The sequence below is a fragment of the Seriola aureovittata genome, chromosome 10, assembly GCF_021018895.1.
Source record: "Seriola aureovittata isolate HTS-2021-v1 ecotype China chromosome 10, ASM2101889v1, whole genome shotgun sequence".
Taxonomy (NCBI): Eukaryota; Metazoa; Chordata; class Actinopteri; order Carangiformes; family Carangidae; genus Seriola; species Seriola aureovittata.
In genome coordinates, this window is record NC_079373.1 from 19,531,990 (window position 1) to 19,550,352 (window position 18,363).

Genomic DNA, 18,363 nt, shown 5'->3' on the forward strand with positions numbered 1-18,363 from the left:
ATGTACATATTTTTGTTGCTTTTACAATTATGTAATAACAGTAAATACAGGATTTCACATCTAATCAAACACAAAAATGTAAATAACCACATTAAATCAAATAAACAGCAGACATATCATTAGAAAAGCATCGTTTTTTTATTTGAGCATATTAAGCTAAAGCAAAGTCATTCTGCTTGCTTGATGGACTGATTGATTTTTCTGATAATTAAAAATACAAAATAAACACAGTGGTAGTTAAAATCATGAAGGGTTAAAAAACAAATGCTTATTTCCATTGTGCTCCTGCAACGTGCAACAGACAACAAAACAATGGAACTGTGACATTATAATGATGGAGTGGCACAGCCTCCATGTTCCAAGCATTTGTCAAACAATAAATCTTTGAAGATACATCCCGGCTGGTTCGAGTTTAGGCTTGCAGGAAAATGATTTCTTTTTACAGCATAAAGAACAGAAGAAATGTTTTTAATCATCAAAGCATTAAAATGAAAATGTCCATTCAATGTCATTTGTTCAACGACCTGTTGTTGTAGCTGTGAGTGTATTTCATTGGCAGTTTAAAAAAAAAAAAAAAAAGATTTATGAGAAATTTCTCAATAAAGTTGGTCGTATCTGTCAGCCAGTAAAGCTTTCTGAAATAGTCCGACTCAGCATGTGTAAATGGATCAAGTTTCAAGATTACCCATACTCATTTGATTTGTGCCTTCTGGAGTTTATTATCATTGCCAGAGCAAACCTTAAATGTAATAACTGAACAGAAACAGCTGAACAAATTCTTCTGTTGCAGTTTTTATGCAACATTTAAGAGAAAAAAGAAATTTAAGTTTTCCACTCTTTGATTCATAATCTTTATTCTCAATCAGCACCGAATGAGCCATATATGTTGCACTCACTCACATTGTGAAAACTTTTGATCTGTCCATGTACCATGTAGCAGACAATGTAAAAGTGTAGCAAGTCCTGAGGTTTACATTTACTCATGCGGTTCGGATTAGATGTTGCATATTTTCAGCGTTGCACCTAAATCAACAGAAAAGCCAGGATAGAGAGGTTCAGTGAAGGTGGTCTGGCTTCGGTGCAGCAGCATCAACCTGTCGGAGTTGTGAACACTGAAGAAATCCAGCATTCCTGCTTCATAATCAAGGTGTACACCTACTCTGCGGGACCGAGCCGGAGGGATTTGGCCTTTGTGAAGATTATCGTGCCAAAATGTGCAGCCAGAAGGAGAGCAGGTTAATTTCCAGGACAGATGATTGTGGCCAAAACAGCAATCTTGCCCAGAACCCTTTCTTTTAATCCCTTTGTACGACACAGCCACCTCGACAATGCCACCATCCCACTCCACCTCCCAGTAGTGGTTGCCCTGTAGGCCCTTTTTGCACAGAGCTTGGTGATAGTAGGTGAATCTTTCATGGTGGTCAGGATGAGCCTGGTCCCTGTCACTCCACGATATCTCTCTGTTACATTTAGACAGGCTAAGAAATGCTGCTACTGTGTCGGGATCCACCTCCACTTCCGAGTCTGCAAGGAAAGATCAAAAACTCATTTAGCTGGTGAAACTCTCATGTACGTGCTGATATCTATGTAAAGGGAATTAACATCTCGCTTACTCTTGTATTTGGTCAAAACCTCTGTCCTTGATTTTATTTCCTCTTGCAGCCTTGGAATTTTTAACACTGATGAAGAGAAAAAACACAGCTCATTCTCTTTAAACAAATTACAGGGAATAGACTGATGATCGTAAGGTTTAGAAATCCAAACTGGTCATACTTACACAGATGTTCTTCAGAATAAAGTAATCTGTTCTTTTCTTTGTTGCACATATTTTTCAGTGTATCTTTCTGTGCAGTGACAAACTCTGTCAGTGTGTCAAGTCTTTCATGTGAGTGTGGGGATGCAGTCAGGTTTCCCAGGGCCTTGAAACCCTGCACAAGAAACACACATACAAAATGGTAAATCTTAGTGAGCAGCTGGAGGAAGGTTAGTGAGTCAGTGGCTCAAGCAGAAGCATTTACTGATGCATCAAAGAGAAGAGCGATGAACAATGCAAATGTTAACAAGTTAACTAGTGTAATGTCACTCCAGATCTGAAGGAATCCCTCCTGGTGGCCACATTTAACCCTATAACTACATGATGCTTACAACATGTCCGAATAAGGTTATTCTTGATATACACTGAGATACACTGCCTAAATGAAAGAAAACAGAAGATGTCCTCAAAGCGTGTCATCACCTGAAGGAACTGAATGGGATCCTCTGTTAGTGAGAGCTGGTTGAGTTTATCCTCTCTCCTCCTCAGCTCGGACACCTCTCGCTGCAGTTGCCCGAGGCAGCTGTTGGTCCAGTCCACCCCAGCTTTCTCTGCCCCTCCAACTTTCTCCCTCATCTCAGAACGCTTCCTCTCCACAGAACGGACGTATAAACGGATGTGCTCCACACACAGCCGCTCAAAGTCGTCACACGCCTCCCATGCAGCATCCTAGTAGGGAAACACACCTTTTTATGACTGCTGACATTTACAATAGTCCTATGGAACTTTACAGTTCCATTAATTATACGGCAACATATGATGAGTAACTTTTTTGTTTACAGTGTAAATTAAAGTTTTTTTTATATATTGTATAATATATGAGAAATATACATATGTCCGATACACAGAAGTAAATTCATTTTTCAACACATTTTAAACATTGCTTTTTACAGGCCCATGTGAATTATTTAAGTAAGAATTATTCTTTAGTTGACCTGCTCTCAACCTGGAGAAACGTGTAACAAAGCAAATCTGCCCAATTTTAAAGGAGTAGTTCGACAATTTGGGATAACTATAATATACATCTATTTCCTCTACTTCTATGACATCTTTGTGTACAAGAACAGCAGTTAATCCAAACTATACATTAATTATTTTTTATCAACATTTAATATTGATAATGATATATTGTTGAATACAGTGATAAAGGACCGTTATGTTTGTGGTTGACACTCACTCTTATAGAGTCTGCAGCATGTCTCAGTTCTGCCATCTTCAACTTTGCACTCAGCACTCTGTCTGTGATTTCCTGCCTGGTCCTCTCCAGTTGTCTCTGTTAAAACACAAAGCGTCAGTCACAATAGGAAGCAAAGGCAGCAAATGATCTATCTCGGCATGGGGCTGAACTGAATTACCTCCATAGCACACTTTTCTGCTGCAACTGCCACAGTGTCGTGGTCTTTGTGTTCATCCATCACACACATCATGCATGTGAACTGCTGATCGGTGCGGCAGTAAATCTCCAGAAGTTTGTTGTGACGGCCACAGATACTTTCCTTGATCCTGGCTGAGGCCGGAATCAGACTGTGTCTCTTAAGCGGCGGCACCTCGAAGTGAGGCTGCAGGTGAGTCTCACAGTAAGAGGCCAAACACACGCGACAGAACTTGAAAGCTTTTCTTTTTCTCCCCGTGCACGCGTCACACTGAACATCACCAGGTGTAAAGCAGCTGTCACCATCATCAGCAGCAGCAGCAGCAGCAGCACTTGGCCCGGTTGTCTTCCTGTTTTCCTCCAACAAGTTTGACAGAAGCGTGTTCCTCTTCAGTACAGGCCTCGGGTAAAAAGTCTCCCTGCACTGAGGACAGCTGTAAGTTTCTCCACTGTTGTTATTTCTATCCCAGAAGCTATTGATGCATGTTATACAGTAACTGTGTCCACACGCGGTCGTCACGGGATCCTCCAGTAACTGTAAACAGATGGAGCAGTCGAACAGCTCTTGATTGTAAGCCATGTTTTCCCCCCTTAGACTGACGGAGTTAGCTTCAGTTCCTCTGAAGAAGGAGTGGCTTGTTGGCAGTTTGTTTTCTGTATCGCACTCACAGTAACTGTACGGACTGATCTGTGTCAGTGCGGAAGTCAACAATGAACCTGTGTCAACCCTCCCTCAGGCTTGTCTCAACAACCTCCAAAAATGCTCCAACGTTTCTTTTTCATTGTTACATTCAGAGATGAGTCGAAAGTGTCAGTGTCTTTCTTTTTTTCCTGTTTAAACAGTGGTGCTGTGAAAGTTTACATTCCTGAACTTTGTCTCTGTCGCTGTTGTCTGAGGACAGAGGGAGCATTTAGGGCAACACCACTGTATGTCTGCCAGCTGATTTCTGGAGATATTTTGTTCTGTTATGTACTGTGTTTATCATTTTATGACAGAACTGAAGAGGCAACGAGCAGAGGGATGGCATTTAAAATATCTACCAATGCAGATCTCATATATATCTTTTAAATTGTTGTTGACTGTTGAAAATGTTGGAGAAAAAAAAACAATAGACTTCACAGGTGTAATATCCTTAGTAAATTTCCCCATTTTTAGAGGTTAGTGTAAAGTAATAACTCTAAAACAGCTGATATGTTTTGTCTTATATTTGATCCTATTCTGACTTGACAGGTTTTCAACAGTGCATTTGCGCTAAAGCCTAATCAATATCATTGCATGGTATTGAAATCCAAACACATTCATATACTTTACCATCTCCATATAATGAAATACATAAAAACCTAAAAAGTGTAGTAACATTTTAAATATGCAGACAGTAAAAACAGGGACATTTCAAAGAGGAAATAAAAAATAAAATAAAATGGACATACAGTAAAAAATAAAAATATAGAAGTATAATGTAAAGTTGCTTTGATGATTATTTATTATTCAAGTGCTGTATGTACAAGAGCTGTATTGTATATTGTTTCAGTATACTTTTAAGTATTTCCTTAGTCAATAAATGTCAATTTCTCATACATGGAACAGCTTTCACAAAGAAAAACACCTCTGGCCCAGAGCACAGAGGCATAAAAATGTGTTAAACAACAAAGCACACTGATACACCATATAATGAATAACAGATTCTGAGATAGCAGCCGTGAAATGCAATGTACAATGTGCCAATATTACACTGGGATTGTTTCTCTTTCTCTGCCTCTCTCTCTCTGTTTTTCTTGTGACAAAACATTTAAAAACTAACATGAACCGAATGCACTTATTTACTTGTAGCGCAACTAGTTACATAGTTACATATTTTGCCAGATGCATTTATTTGAACTGACAAAACCCCAACTCCAGGAAATTTCACTGCAAGTAACCAAACTGAGGTAAGCTAACCAGTAATAACAACTGATCTTGACATGCTTAACACTGTACAAAGTACAATGCCTGTTTACTTTGTTGTGAGTATCCTAACAGAGGCTCCTCTGGAGACCATGAACCCAGGGTACAGAGGCTTGGAGAATGTGGTCTGCATTCTGTGAAGGAGCATCATCTGACCAGAATCAGACACACTGTAGAAGGACAAGCTCCCGGCCTTATGGTTCAAATACACTCCTACAGTAGAGGAGCAGGGGACGGATATTCTAGTAGTGATTCCATTGTGCCAAAAACTGCAAATGGAATTTGAAAGGGAAATGCACCAGGACTTATCTGTGTATCCAAAGCAACTTTCCTGCAGCTCTGCCCCTTTGTAGCACACAGCGATCTCAACCCTGGGCCCCCTCCATTCAACTTCCCAGTAGCAAACTCCAGATAAACCTTCAGTGCACAAAACTTGATCATATTTTGTAAATCTGTCTGGGTGGTATGAATGACGCTGAGCCTTTTTAATCCAGGTTATCTTGCTGTTTCCCTCAGAAAGTATTAAGTTTTCAAATGCTGTGTTGGGATCCAAACTGAGGTGGTAGGAATCTGAAAGGTAGATAGAAAGATAGTTAAAAGAAATTATCATTCAGTGTGACTAGTGAAGTGCATTGGAAAGAATGTGTTTATGCCAAAATACAGTGACCACTTACACAGAAGGAACTCTTGTCTTGTTTTAGGATCAGGATCATCTTCAATTAAAAATAGAAAAAAAACATCTCACACCAACATCAATCCCAGTAAATAAACAGAAATGAGTTTAATAATGGTATTTTCTTACTTGTCACTGTTATTTCTGCAATAGCTTTTGCAATGTTCTCCATTTTGTCTCTTAAATCAGAAATGGCCTTTGTCACAAAGTCAAAAGATGTGTGCAGGTGGATGTTGAAGTCTGAAGACACATCAGGTTCTGGACAGTCAAAAACTGACTGGCAGCTCTACAAACATTTAAAAACAGAAACACAAAATGAACTGTAGTTTCCTTACCACTACTCTATCTGATCGATCTGTTTTGTGTCTGTGTACCTGCAGGAACTGAATGTGATCCTTCGTGTGGGACAGCTGCTTCAGTTTATCCTCTCCCATCCTCAGCTCAGAAATCTCCTTCTCCAGCTGATTCATGAGTGCCTCCGCTCGGCTCATCGCAGCCTTCTCTTGAACACTGATTGTCTCCTTCACCGCACGTCGGCTTTTATCTGCCATCTGCACAATTTCAGCATAGGCTTTCTCATTCTGATCGGCCGCTGCATCTGCAGTACACTGACAGTAGAAAGACATTGAGAATAATCTTAGTTACTGTAAAAAGAAATGTATACAGGACACATGCATCACGTATAAGCCAAGAAAAAGTAGGAAGACAATTCACCTTCAGTGCTTTCATTTTCTGTCTCAGCTCCCGCAGCTGCTTCTCTTTCTCCTGCATCCCCTGCTGGTATCTTTGTTTTTTCTTTCCAAATTGTTTCTGAAAATAAAATCATGTCATTTTACCCCTTTGTTCACCTTCGATTTTCAATACAATTTTACACTTGACAGATATGTATATAGATATACAGTAATAAACCATACAGTATAAATCTCCCTGTCATTAGTAGAAAACAACCTTTAAACCAATTGTAAAATTATATTTGAATTTAATTTCACAGGAATATGATTGACTGAAGACTTTCAAGCACAAACTGGGGCCAAAAATAAATGTCCTTACTTGTCTCTCTTTCCTCTCTGCTGCAGCCGAGAGAGTGTCATGACCTTTGTGGTCATCCATCACACAAAGCAGACAAATGCATTGGCCATCACTGCGACAGTAGACCTCGAGCAGCTTGTCATGCTTAGAGCAGATCCTCTCTTGTATGGAAGCATATACTTCCACCAGCTTGTGTCTTTTGAAAGCAGCAGACTCATAGTGAGGCTGCAGGTGAGTGGCACAGTAGGAGGCCAGACACACCAGGCAAGACTTGACAGCTTTCAGCTTCCTCACAGTGCAGAAATCACACTCCACATCCCCTGGACCGACTCCATCCTTTACATGGGGTGTGGGTTTCTCTGGCCCCGACATTTCCCCCATCAAGTCAGCTAGCACTGTGCTCTTTTTGAGCACAGGTCTTGGTTTGAAAGTGTGTCTACACTGGGGACAGCTGTAAACACCACTTTGGTCCTCTTCGTCCCAGTAGGCATTCACACAATCCATACAGTAGCTGTGGCCGCAGTGAAGGGTCACAGGGCTCTTCAGTACATCCAAGCATATCGAGCATGATAGCGGACCTGCCGCCCAGCTTTCAGCCATCTTCACCACAACACTTTCTAACTTTCGTTTTCTCTAAAACGAAAATAGGAGTGCCTTCCCTTATTGTCCTGAAGTTAATGTTGCCCCAAATACATATGCTTATAGAATACATTTATAAATGTACAGGCAGCGTATGTCACCCTTTAAAATTCGTTTGTGAGAAGTCGAGTCACTTATAGTATTTAAGGGACCAAAGCAACGAGACAATGTAGGAAACCAAGGAAGCAACGGAGGAAACAAGTAGATGATTAACATCCGAGATTTGAGTGGAACGCGAGATTTCTCTGGTAACCAGGGAGACGACGGCAGCGTTCGGTATCTTTGCAGAGAGGAAGAGGCAGTGTTGTGTCTCCTCTGGTGATGTTTATGTTTTAGCAGAGAGTATTTGACACTATGGACCTACCGGAGACGATCAGAAGACGTTTAGAAGACTTCTCTCGGAATGTGTTATTTGACCAGAGCCGGTCTGAGCCTTTTTCAAAGGAAAATGACACGTTTTTGCCACACGGTAAGTTCAACCCAATCCACAGCTAACGTTATGGACGAATTAGCTCGGATGTTAATGCAGCTAACTAGCGACAGGGACGGTTGTACTGGGCTGTGTTTGTCTCCAATGTAGTTTTACACTAGTTGTTGCTGATATTGGACTCTTAAAATGTTGCCTTTTTGTGGTTTGTTTGTTATCAGACAAGCGGGTTTTGTCAAGTCTCCACCTCCAGATGTCTCTGTACTTTAACATGTGGTTCTTCCCCTTGTGGTGGATCAGTGAAATTGTAATGCTGCACCTCAAGGTAAGGCACAACAAGAGAAAGTGACATAGGATGTTAATGTGAAATACTGCTAATGTTTCTTTTTTAAATACATAATCGGACAGTGTGAAAACGTAAACATCGGGGTCGCCGTCATTATACTTAGGGTATATTTAGGATGGTAATAATTACATTCACCAACTAAAATCAAGATAGATTTAGCCCTCAACACACACTTCATATTGTCAGACTACAGTACATGACCATTGTGGTCGATCCTACTAGTTGGCTCCTCGAACAGATAGACCTGTATGTGCACTTCTGTTTGAACAACAAACGCAAATTATTTCACCACCCTTAATATATTGTCTAATATATTTTGGGAGTAACATTTAAATCCAAACCTTTGTAGTACTCATGAGAAAAGTATCAGTTACCAGAAAAAGAAGCTGTGATATTTATGATATTTAAGTGTGCAACAAAGTGATTAAGTGATACCTGATGGGCCGATGTAGGTATTTATTTTTTACTGGCATTAATTGATATTGCCAGGAGTAGACCTGGAAACAGGTTAGAACATTAATTAAAATTCAGTTCATTTAACTCCATTGTTGTGATTTCTTCCAGTATCCTGCCTTGCCAGACTACTACAAGTTCATCCTTGTGACTGTTCTCATCGTGATGACTCTGATAGAAGCCATTAGACTTTATCTCGGTTATGTCGGGAACCTGCAAGAAAAGGTGGTGCATCACGTATAAAGATATAGTTGATTTAGAGACACAACACAAACACAAAACAAGAGGACATTAATTCCAGTGAATATAAGGCAGAGATTGTAATTCATGTCATGCTTGTGTTTGTGGAAGGTCCCAGAGTTGGCTGGATTTTGGCTCCTGAGCATCCTGCTTCAGTTTCCATTGATCCTGTTTCAGCTCTTTAATGAAGCCATTCTCATACAGCCCCTGGAGAGAGGTGTTCACATAGTTCTCGCTATATTCATACTAACACAGGTATGTATACATTCCACTTAAATACTGACTTGTGTAGTTCAACAATTACCAAACAAACCAATGCATGTACTTATTTTTGGTAGGCTATATTATACATGTTTTCAAGCTTTCATTATTTTGTGATCATTGCTGATTTAATCTAAATGTTTTTCTTTGAAAATTTCTGTTCCTGAATGTTATAGGCCCTCTCTGGTTTTGTGGCGCTCCGGGACATGGTCAGACACACAGAAACCCAGTTTCATCTCAGACAGTTTCACTAAATTCTGAATGTAACTTACGTGCCACATCTCGACACACCAGGACATGTCCTTACCTTACACCACCCAGACACAGAGGCCAACAACAAAAATTATATGTCACTTTTTATATTGAGTGCAGTACATGGGTTATTTTCTGCCCACAACTGATTATTAAGGAGAAAAATGTTTGACCATATTTATTTTTGTATTTTATTCACATTATATTTCATTGTATTGGATTGTATATGTATTGGATTGCATTGCATTGTTATTTTTATAGAGTTGCAATAAATAAAATCTATATAACACAGAGCCTGTGTATCATTTATTAGGCAGCTTATATACTGCATCATTGACTGTTTGGTGGTGTGCTCTGAAAAGTTTTATCATCAGTAAATCTTGTGCTTACCAATATCAAGACTAAGCACAAAATATTAGGATTGTAATTAAAAGTAAGCAAAAATATCAGTTTTTATAGTTAATATCAATTTTTATCAACATTTAAAGAGGACATATAATTAAACATTAAACAAAGATTGCCAATGGATAGTAATTATTAATTGGGATTTGACTTAACTCCTTCTGTCCATACAACACAAGTTTGACCTGCGTCATGAGGTCAGTATAAACAAGGTAACAGAGCAGTGTTATCCCCGCATATATGTTGTTTCACACACCTGTTGAAATTCTAGCAAAAAATATAATCCTCTTCACTCATGAATGGAAATTCTCATCACTGGCCAGAGAACAGAGAATAAAAATCAACCTGTAGTTCCCTGATTCTAAATGTTGCTCCCTACATTGGGGCAGACTGCGATGGTCTTGTGACCATTGCCTCTTGTGGATCCATTCTTATTTGGCTTTCTCTACCAAAGTGATGGTGCCTGATGCCCTTCGCCTGAAGCCTCCTCAGGGTGTCACTGTGTGGATGAGGAAGTTCCATTGTCAATATACCTGAAGGCTTTGACACAGGGGGTAAAACACCCATATGCCTTTTGTCTTCACAAGTCTCTTTGCCAAGTCTGAGGAAATTGAAAAAGGATAAGGAGCACAGAAGACCTTTGAAAGACCATAAAAATGAGGTAAAATGCTTAATGCTCGTCTTATCACCACTGCACAAAGATTGTGTTGTGATCATAAATGCTTAACACCAGGGCTTATGTCCCAAACAATGACCTTCAATGGCAACCTGAGCATTTAACAGAAAGAGAATGAGATAATTAGAGAGTGTTCAAGAGGATTAAAAATGAATTAACCTTTTTCCTCCTTGGTCTGTGGCCCTTTGCACAGGCACAAATAAATTGCTGTGTGATTTCGTTTCTCTCACGGGGATGTCGTGGGTGAGATCTCTCTGGTTCTGCTCTCCAAGCGGTATACATCTCAACAGGGTCAAACCCACTGAATAAATGGCAAGATCAGGTAGAGAAGAGGTGAAGTTAGTGATACATAAAAAAAACGTACATTCTTATAATAAATGTGAATATCAAAAAACAACCTGAGGGATCATCTTCCCGTTCCCCATTCTGCCGTTTGTTCTTGGTTGTATCTGCGTGTGAGGTGGAGGACTCCTCAGGCACAAAGTAACGTTCTGAGACCCGTAAAGAATTTCTGTCTCTGTAAATATACCGGCTGTTGAAGTTGTCATTGGTGACACTTGACAGCAGGCGCTTTGTTGGAATAATGTCTGGAACCATCTTAAAGCACATGGATGACCTGCCACAAACATTAATTTAATTAATACAATTTAATTTAGTAAATCTGACCATACTTCAGCATTTAGTTATGTACTATCTATTTAATAGTAACATTTCACTGTCAGGTTTACCTGTGGGGTGTTCTAAGGGAAGATGGATGCCCTGAAACGGTAAACAAAAGTTACAATTTGGGGAAGGCTCGAGTTGACTGATAGATGATGGAACTTTAATTCAGTTCCATCTGAAGCTGTACTGTAGATGCAGACAAACCTCTGTAGACTTTATAGGAGACGAAGGGTTGTTGGGGGTAGTGATGCTGTTGGTGGATGGGATGTATGACATTCGGTGAAGGTGGAATAAGAGCACTTAGGTGCAGTAGCTGAGACGAACATCTCCAGTGTCCTGTATCCATCCCCAGGTCATCTGTGAAAGCAAGCCAAACACACCATTCACTGCTACACAAGACCTTTCCTTATTCAGTGATGGATGAAATATTCATCGCTTTCCCCTCAGGAGACTATCTACTTAAAATATAAATAATTAGAAGTCATAAGGCAACATGATTAACCTTACAAAATATGGCACTAAATTAATCATACTAGTGAATTAGACAATGGGCATATAAGGGCAATTTTTAGAAAAGCCTAACCTCCCAAAAAAAAAAGGTTACCTGTGTGAGTTGACCCAGCTGTGAGATGACATGCCCTGCGATGCAGGTATGCGGCCCTCATGTTTTCCAGAGAGTCGTCCTAAAGAACAGAAAAGATCCCAAAATCTAAGTCAAATTACAGATTTTGTTCCATTTCTTCAAGCATTACAAGAACTTTCTCGTATCAAATAAAATTGAGTTGAGTACGTGAATACATGTTCATGGCTGACCAATAATGTGTCAGTATCGGTGACCTAACAGTTTGGTGGGGATAAGGTGACTATGAGGGAATTCAATCTCTTTACCTTGACAGGTTCACAGCCCTGCCACAGTGTCACCTGACTAACCTCGCCAGAGTGAGTGGTGGAAGGAGGAATCACAGCTTTTTTCATCAGACTATTTACCTTCACAAAGAAAGAAATATTAATAGGAACATCTCAGGAAATCTCACTTTTTTGTCTGGCTGGCTCTGTCTCCTAAACATATTCACTCTCTCTGCTTCATACCTGCCATTTTCTCCTGTGCCTTCCAATCCTCTCTGGGATGCTCTCTTTAACTGTGTTCTCGTGTGGCAGGCTGCACTCCTGCAAAGACCATTCACTACTCAGTCTTGTTTAACATCAGTAATACATTTTTATAAGAGTGTGCATTCATTAATGGACCATTTAGTCAGTAGCCATTCACAATATTTTTGATACTGCTTTGCAAGACCTTTGGCTCTGTGTTCTTCACTCTCTCTGGTCGCAGCCTGTTCCTCTCTTTATGACTCCTTAAGCGTCTCTTTTTCTTCTTCATTGGAGATTGCTGTTGAGGAAAATAAGAGTATGTGGTAAACTGATACAAGACATGATACACAATCGATTCTGATCCAGATGTGAGATTAACCTTACAATGAAAACTGCAAACTATCTAGCGATAACATACACACACTCACAAGGTGAAAACAATACCAGCCACAACTGGTAATAAGGCATTAATATGTAAAACAGATCTCTGTTAGTCACTATACCTCTGGATGGAGAGTTTGTGGCTGGTTCAGTAAATGAACTGGGAGTCCATCTGAATCTGAACTATTTGAACCACTGGTGCTGTGAAAGCAAAAATATTTGCATTCAAGCTGAGTGCGAGCACATTTCATACTTATCCCATATTGCCCAAGTATAAATAATAATAATAATGATAAATTACTAAATCACCTCGTTTCCAGGTCAGACACAGTGAAGTTACAGTCAGTGCCCAGATCTTTGCCCAGCCTCTCTCTGACTTCCTTTCTCAACATCGCTGCCAGCTCTGACAGACAGTAAGTGGTCTGAAATAAATACAACAGAGGGAACATTAAAAAAAACAGCTACACAAACACAACGCTCACTTTTAAATGTCAAGAGTCACAAAATTCAAGCTTTAAATACCAGTATGATGCAGGTATATTTTGGTGCTCCAGCGATGGAAGGAGTCTACATTTCTATAAAAAACATGAGGTTTTATCTCTCACCTTTGTTGGATCAGGATCACAATAGTCTAGCAAGGTGTCACAAAAATAAAAGCCCAGGGACTTCAGGTCTCCAGTAGTAAAATGTGTTCCTCTTCTGTCGCCTAACAGTTAAACAGATGATACATCATCAAAGAAGAAACACGCAAGCTTACAGACATAAACTCACATACAGAAAATCTAAACTTACCTAGAGTGGAGCCTCCAAAGGTGGCCTCCATAGTATAGCTGTTTCTGATGCCAAGTTTCCACATGGCGATTCGTCCTGTTCCCTCTTTGCTCTTCTGCACCCTGAATTTACAGCTCTTGAAGGAGAACTGAGCAAGACAGCACAGTAAGATGTTGTAGCTGAATGCTAAGTAGGCACAAATGAATACCAAGGAATAGATGCTGCCTCTGAAATGCCGTAAATATGAAGTGTTTGACATATTGTAAAGAGTAGATTTGTGTGCAACAGATTGGTGACTGTTGAATAAGCATGATGTCCTCTACGTTAAGAGTTTGTAAGCTAAATAAAACAGAACTATAACAGGCCAAAAATAATAAATGTAGCAATTCTAATTGTACTTCAAACAAATCAATAAAAATGTTCAAGGACTATATATAACTCAGACTAAATGAAGGTATAAAAGAGTTTTCAAATACATTGACTTTACCTTGTTACTGGCATTCTTGCTCATCATTAGTGGGAAGACTCTCTCCTGAAGCTTTAGAGAAGCATCACCTTGGTTGTTACAACCGTACATGAAGACATTGTTTTTGCGGTTGTGGCCATGAAAGTCACAGTAAAGAACTACATCCGTCTCAGCCATCAGCCTGGGGAAAATAGAACATAACAGGGCAAAAAGGATTTTGTTCAGAATAGATTGTGATTGGTCAACTTTCCGAACAGACAAAATGTAGAAGAGAGAAATATAGAGCATGCAAATATAGTATGTGCCATGCTTGGGAAGCTGCTTTGTAAATTCAATTTTCAAAGACAGTTCCGAGAAGAAAAAGTTAAAAGTTCCACAAAGCAGCATTCGACAGAACTTTGTATGCAACTTCAAAGACCCAATTCAATAAGCAGTCACTGAAATTTGTTGCATCCCTGCCTCTCGTCTTCAGCCTTACTTTCTGTTTTTACCACTGAAATATGTAAGATCCTGTATGTCAAAGAAAAGAAGTTACAACAATTTTCGACCAAATGATAGTGGTATACTAATTTACTGGAACTGGTATCTTGCAGCTATCAATTCAACCATTTTTTTCACATTTACTTTTACTGCTAAGAATAGTAGAATCCTACTTGTATGATATAAAAAATAGCTAAAAGAAATATTCATTAATTCAATTGGATCCTGTGTTAATCGCTCCAACATAAACTGGTTGTTCACTGTTCTATGTAAATATAAAATTAATTAATAAAAGAGCCATATAACATCTGATTTGTGCAATTTAACTGGACAAATATACACATGAATGTTCAGATAAATTACATAAATGTAGAAAAAAAGAAAGGAAAGACTACTGAAAACACTAAAAATACAAGTTATTTAATATGAAACCACTCTCAAATAATGACCTTGTGTTTGTTCAGTCTCCTTACCTTTCCACCAAGTTTCGGGTGTGCCACACACAGGGAAAGGAATCTCTGAGCAATGTCTTGTAATTTCTGTTGAGGTCCCTGCCCGCCAGAGAGCAGCGGTAATTCCCCACCACCACACCATCGGGGTTCAGCATGGGCACCACCTGCAGCACATTAGAAAAAACTGTTTGATAGCAATATATAGAATTACAACACAACCTCAAAATTCTGTCCATTCACGGTCTAATTTGTAAATTACTATTCAGACATTTAAATTTAAATATATTGAACTAATGATCATGATAATAATACAGACGACAGACTATGAGCTAGAGGTCTCTCACCTTGAAAACAAAAGTGTCCCTGAGTAGCTGAGCATCTTCCGAGTCCCCAAGCAGGAAGTCCAACAACCCCTCCATCATCCACGACCCATTGGTTTCTCCAGGGTGCACTCGGGCCGTCACCACCACAGCCTTCTTGCTCCTGCCCTCCACCCTGCCAACCCCCTGAGACGTTATTGTCACCACATACACAGCATTCCCAGCAAGGCTGTGGCACAGGACCCGTAATTTACAGTATGATGCAACTGCAGGTTTGGAAGAAATATGCTTAAGGTAGTGCTGCAGGTGTGAATAGGTGTAGGGGTAGCAGTGGGCCAGGTAGCAGGTGTCTGAGTCATATGGGAACTGGAGAGTCCAGGTGAGTGAGAACAGGGTGATGGTGTCGCTGTTGTTGTCCTTTGTATTCTAAATAGAAACAGAGACAGCTTAATACATTTTATTACTACGCAGCCTCTCCAGCTGTTCTACCTTGCAGTAAAACTTTCTGCAAAACCATAAAGATGACTAAATGTTCTCTCTGATTAGCTTTTTAAAACAAGTGACAACTGGTGACTTTTCCCACTCCTGTCAGAAGGTTCACATACCTGATTGCAGTTACGGTAGTATCTGATGTTGGAGCCGATGCGTTGCCATCCAACACCTTTATCCTTGGCAGCCCTCTCAGAGTAGAGGAGTGGTCTCATACCCAGAGAATACAAGCTGCTGCTCTTCATCAAGTTGATGATAGTGAAGCGGTAGGTCACTCCAGCCTTCATGTTCCTGACCCTGAAGTAGAACCACTGCGTGTGCTTTCTGGTGTACATGTCTGTTTGCAAGGTGAGCTCATAATCATAGACACCCCTGAATAGGGAAGAAATATCAGCAGAAACAGGGAGAGAGAGTAACTTCACCTAGAATCACAGGGATGGAAATAGAATGGTTGAAATGCTGCAACAACAATAGACTCACACTTGCACGGCTTTCTGAAGGTTCCCACTCTCAAAGCGTGATTCAAATTCGAGGGTGAAGTCTGTCTGATTGATGTCATATGATGTGGCACTCTTAATGGACCCCCTGCTCCCTCCGACACGAGAACAGGTGAAATAGGGGCGCTTGGTGGCTTAAAGGAGTGACAACAACAGGAAAAGAGTGATTATAAAGTCAAGGGTATTAAATAAAAATAAACTTGAGTTGTTTTCAGACAGCAGTGACAGGGTGTAACACGTTTATCTAGAAAATTATTACGATTGTTGATATCTGTAACAATACTACGGAGGAAAGACAGTTAAGCTGCCTAATGGCCTACCACAATTCCCACGACTGTCTATATTAAAAGAAAGAAAGCAAGACTTGTACATTGTTATACAGCAGTTACATATGGGGATGGTGATGCCAATATGAAATCCACATCTTGAGCCATAAAGGAGTTAGGTTGGGTTTGTATTCATAATATACAAATACTAATATACAAATGTATGGAGTAAGATGCCTTTAAATTCAAACAGAATTTGGTGTGTAAAGTTGTACCATGGTCAATGCAGTACACCACTTTCCCTCGCTGCTCTCCGACTGGCATCGGTGTCCTCTCATGTCCTGTTGCCTGATAAAAAGGCTCTGGCTCTGGGGGGTCCCATTCTACAACACACACTCTCTCAGTGTCATTGTCAGTGTCATATCAGAAACACACCTGGTCACAAAAAAGGTTTGAATATATATGAAAATTACCTATGTGATGGATAATGTCACTGATGACCTCACACTCTATGGGCCAACGGGGACGGGAGATAGATGGAAAGTTAACCAGTTCCAGTGGTGCCCTGAGACTCAAAATTGGTCTGCCACCATCAAAATCTATGAGCAACTGCTTGGTCCGCAGAGTCTGGTTAAGGTTTCTGGACACTGAGGGGGAAGATGAATCACACCTTTAATATCTGTTCTTTCATCCTCCTGTTCTTCTACACTCTGGGTATGTATTTTTCATCAGTTCTGCCTGATTGCCTCACCTAGACCGAACAAGCTAAAAAGGGATTATGCTGCACCTGATTGCTTTAATTATCTCATTGACAAAAGAGCTTGTTTAATATATAATGATCTAGAATTAGGGATGAGATTCCACATATTCATCCAGTGTTAACCAGTTGTAACTTGTCACAGTCCCATCTCAACAACAGTTAACTACATACAATCTACATGCATATGTTGTTCAAATGCAGCCTATATGAAAATAGCTTACTCTGCCTTATTTCTGCTAATTCCTCCTCGTCTTCTTCAGTGTTGGAGTTATTGGTGTCTGATTTGTCCAAGTGGAAGGTATTCCACCAATTCCTCATAGCAGAGACAGCCTTGGTTGATGTTTTCTCTACCTGATTGGGAAATTTAAGTCATCAATGTTGTATACTTATTTCCAAAACTGTATCAGGATAAGACAAAGATAAATTATGTTATTATCAACCGGAACTTGTATAAAACCTGGATAGGAGAATTTTTTATATCAATACAATGCAACACTTGGGCCTGTGTGCACAAATATGGTCTGAAAAGATACTCTAAGTGAATTCACATGGGGAGACAATAAAACAAGTAACCAAACTCACATGTGGGATGTTCAGGGAGGTATCTCTCACGGGCATCTTCAGCTGACTTTCTGCTAAAAGGAAAATGCAAGAGAGTCATTTTTTTCGGCATACCTTATACCTGCAAATAGTGGTTAACTGGATCCCTCGAAAACAACAGCTCATACAGTGTCCCGTCTTCAGCACGGACTTTCTGGTATTTTTTGCATGAATGTAGTTAGTTAAATCCAGGTTTCTCGCTTCTTGTGAGGGACGGCATCTTATTAATGTGCCCCTACTACATTTATGACTGACTGGCTTTTCTTGTTGCTAAGATTAGCATTAGCTTCTTCGATTGACTACTGCTACCACGCTGTTCTCAACGTGTGCAACGTTTTTTTTTTAGACAAATGTTTGACAGCCACTTACCTCGCTTACATTTTTATCGCACTGCCATACATTGAAAACAAAAACAAAGCACCCGTATTTAAACCAAAGAGCGAAAATCAAATTTGTTGGCCACGACAAATGGAACTCTTTCTCCGAGTAAGCAACGTTGCCAAGCAACAGGATGTATCAACAACACCACGGTTGTCGTGGAGATGCCCTGCTGTGTCATCGAGCCAGGAAACGCTTCACAAAATCACATTTTTAAAAGACA

At 39.9% G+C, this 18,363-nt stretch overlaps 4 protein-coding genes across 7 annotated transcripts; 1 reads left to right on the forward strand and 3 right to left on the reverse strand.

Annotated features, from left to right (window-relative positions):
• Positions 1 to 119: 119 nt before the first annotated feature.
• Positions 120 to 3,867, reverse strand: LOC130175834 (E3 ubiquitin-protein ligase TRIM47-like). Its single transcript, XM_056386423.1, has 6 exons — positions 3,169 to 3,867; positions 2,991 to 3,086; positions 2,237 to 2,482; positions 1,778 to 1,928; positions 1,614 to 1,679; positions 120 to 1,524 (listed from the first exon to the last, which is right to left on the reverse strand). The coding sequence occupies exons 1-6, from the start codon at positions 3,763 to 3,765 to the stop codon at positions 995 to 997; spliced, it is 1,686 nt and encodes a 561-aa protein (XP_056242398.1). The 5' UTR covers positions 3,766 to 3,867; the 3' UTR covers positions 120 to 994.
• A 774-nt stretch (positions 3,868 to 4,641) lies between these two features.
• Positions 4,642 to 7,600, reverse strand: LOC130175835 (E3 ubiquitin/ISG15 ligase TRIM25-like). Its single transcript, XM_056386424.1, has 6 exons — positions 6,854 to 7,600; positions 6,518 to 6,613; positions 6,178 to 6,411; positions 5,933 to 6,089; positions 5,805 to 5,843; positions 4,642 to 5,700 (listed from the first exon to the last, which is right to left on the reverse strand). The coding sequence occupies exons 1-6, from the start codon at positions 7,430 to 7,432 to the stop codon at positions 5,180 to 5,182; spliced, it is 1,626 nt and encodes a 541-aa protein (XP_056242399.1). The 5' UTR covers positions 7,433 to 7,600; the 3' UTR covers positions 4,642 to 5,179.
• A 129-nt stretch (positions 7,601 to 7,729) lies between these two features.
• tmem17 (transmembrane protein 17) lies at positions 7,730 to 9,743 on the forward strand. Its single transcript, XM_056386428.1, has 5 exons — positions 7,730 to 7,940; positions 8,120 to 8,223; positions 8,809 to 8,922; positions 9,049 to 9,192; positions 9,375 to 9,743. The coding sequence occupies exons 1-5, from the start codon at positions 7,826 to 7,828 to the stop codon at positions 9,450 to 9,452; spliced, it is 555 nt and encodes a 184-aa protein (XP_056242403.1). The 5' UTR covers positions 7,730 to 7,825; the 3' UTR covers positions 9,453 to 9,743.
• Positions 8,774 to 18,261, reverse strand: agbl2 (AGBL carboxypeptidase 2). 4 transcript variants are annotated; one of them, XM_056386419.1, is made up of 23 exons: positions 18,132 to 18,261; positions 17,745 to 17,797; positions 17,384 to 17,513; positions 16,876 to 17,049; positions 16,678 to 16,785; positions 16,120 to 16,270; positions 15,756 to 16,011; positions 15,175 to 15,576; positions 14,852 to 14,994; positions 13,920 to 14,079; positions 13,454 to 13,580; positions 13,267 to 13,367; positions 12,971 to 13,083; positions 12,784 to 12,862; positions 12,486 to 12,578; positions 12,281 to 12,358; positions 12,080 to 12,178; positions 11,796 to 11,874; positions 11,396 to 11,548; positions 11,257 to 11,287; positions 10,927 to 11,144; positions 10,688 to 10,829; positions 8,774 to 8,910 (listed from the first exon to the last, which is right to left on the reverse strand). In XM_056386419.1, the coding sequence occupies exons 2-23, from the start codon at positions 17,778 to 17,780 to the stop codon at positions 8,898 to 8,900; spliced, it is 2,886 nt and encodes a 961-aa protein (XP_056242394.1). In that variant the 5' UTR covers positions 17,781 to 17,797; positions 18,132 to 18,261; the 3' UTR covers positions 8,774 to 8,897. The 4 variants fall into 4 exon arrangements, with proteins under 4 accessions (XP_056242394.1, XP_056242390.1, XP_056242392.1 ...); XM_056386415.1 differs by lacking the exon at positions 8,774 to 8,910 and adding an exon at positions 9,893 to 10,453; XM_056386417.1 differs by lacking the exon at positions 8,774 to 8,910 and adding an exon at positions 9,893 to 10,453 and having other exon boundaries at positions 17,745 to 17,794; positions 18,132 to 18,248.
• Positions 18,262 to 18,363: the final 102 nt, after the last annotated feature.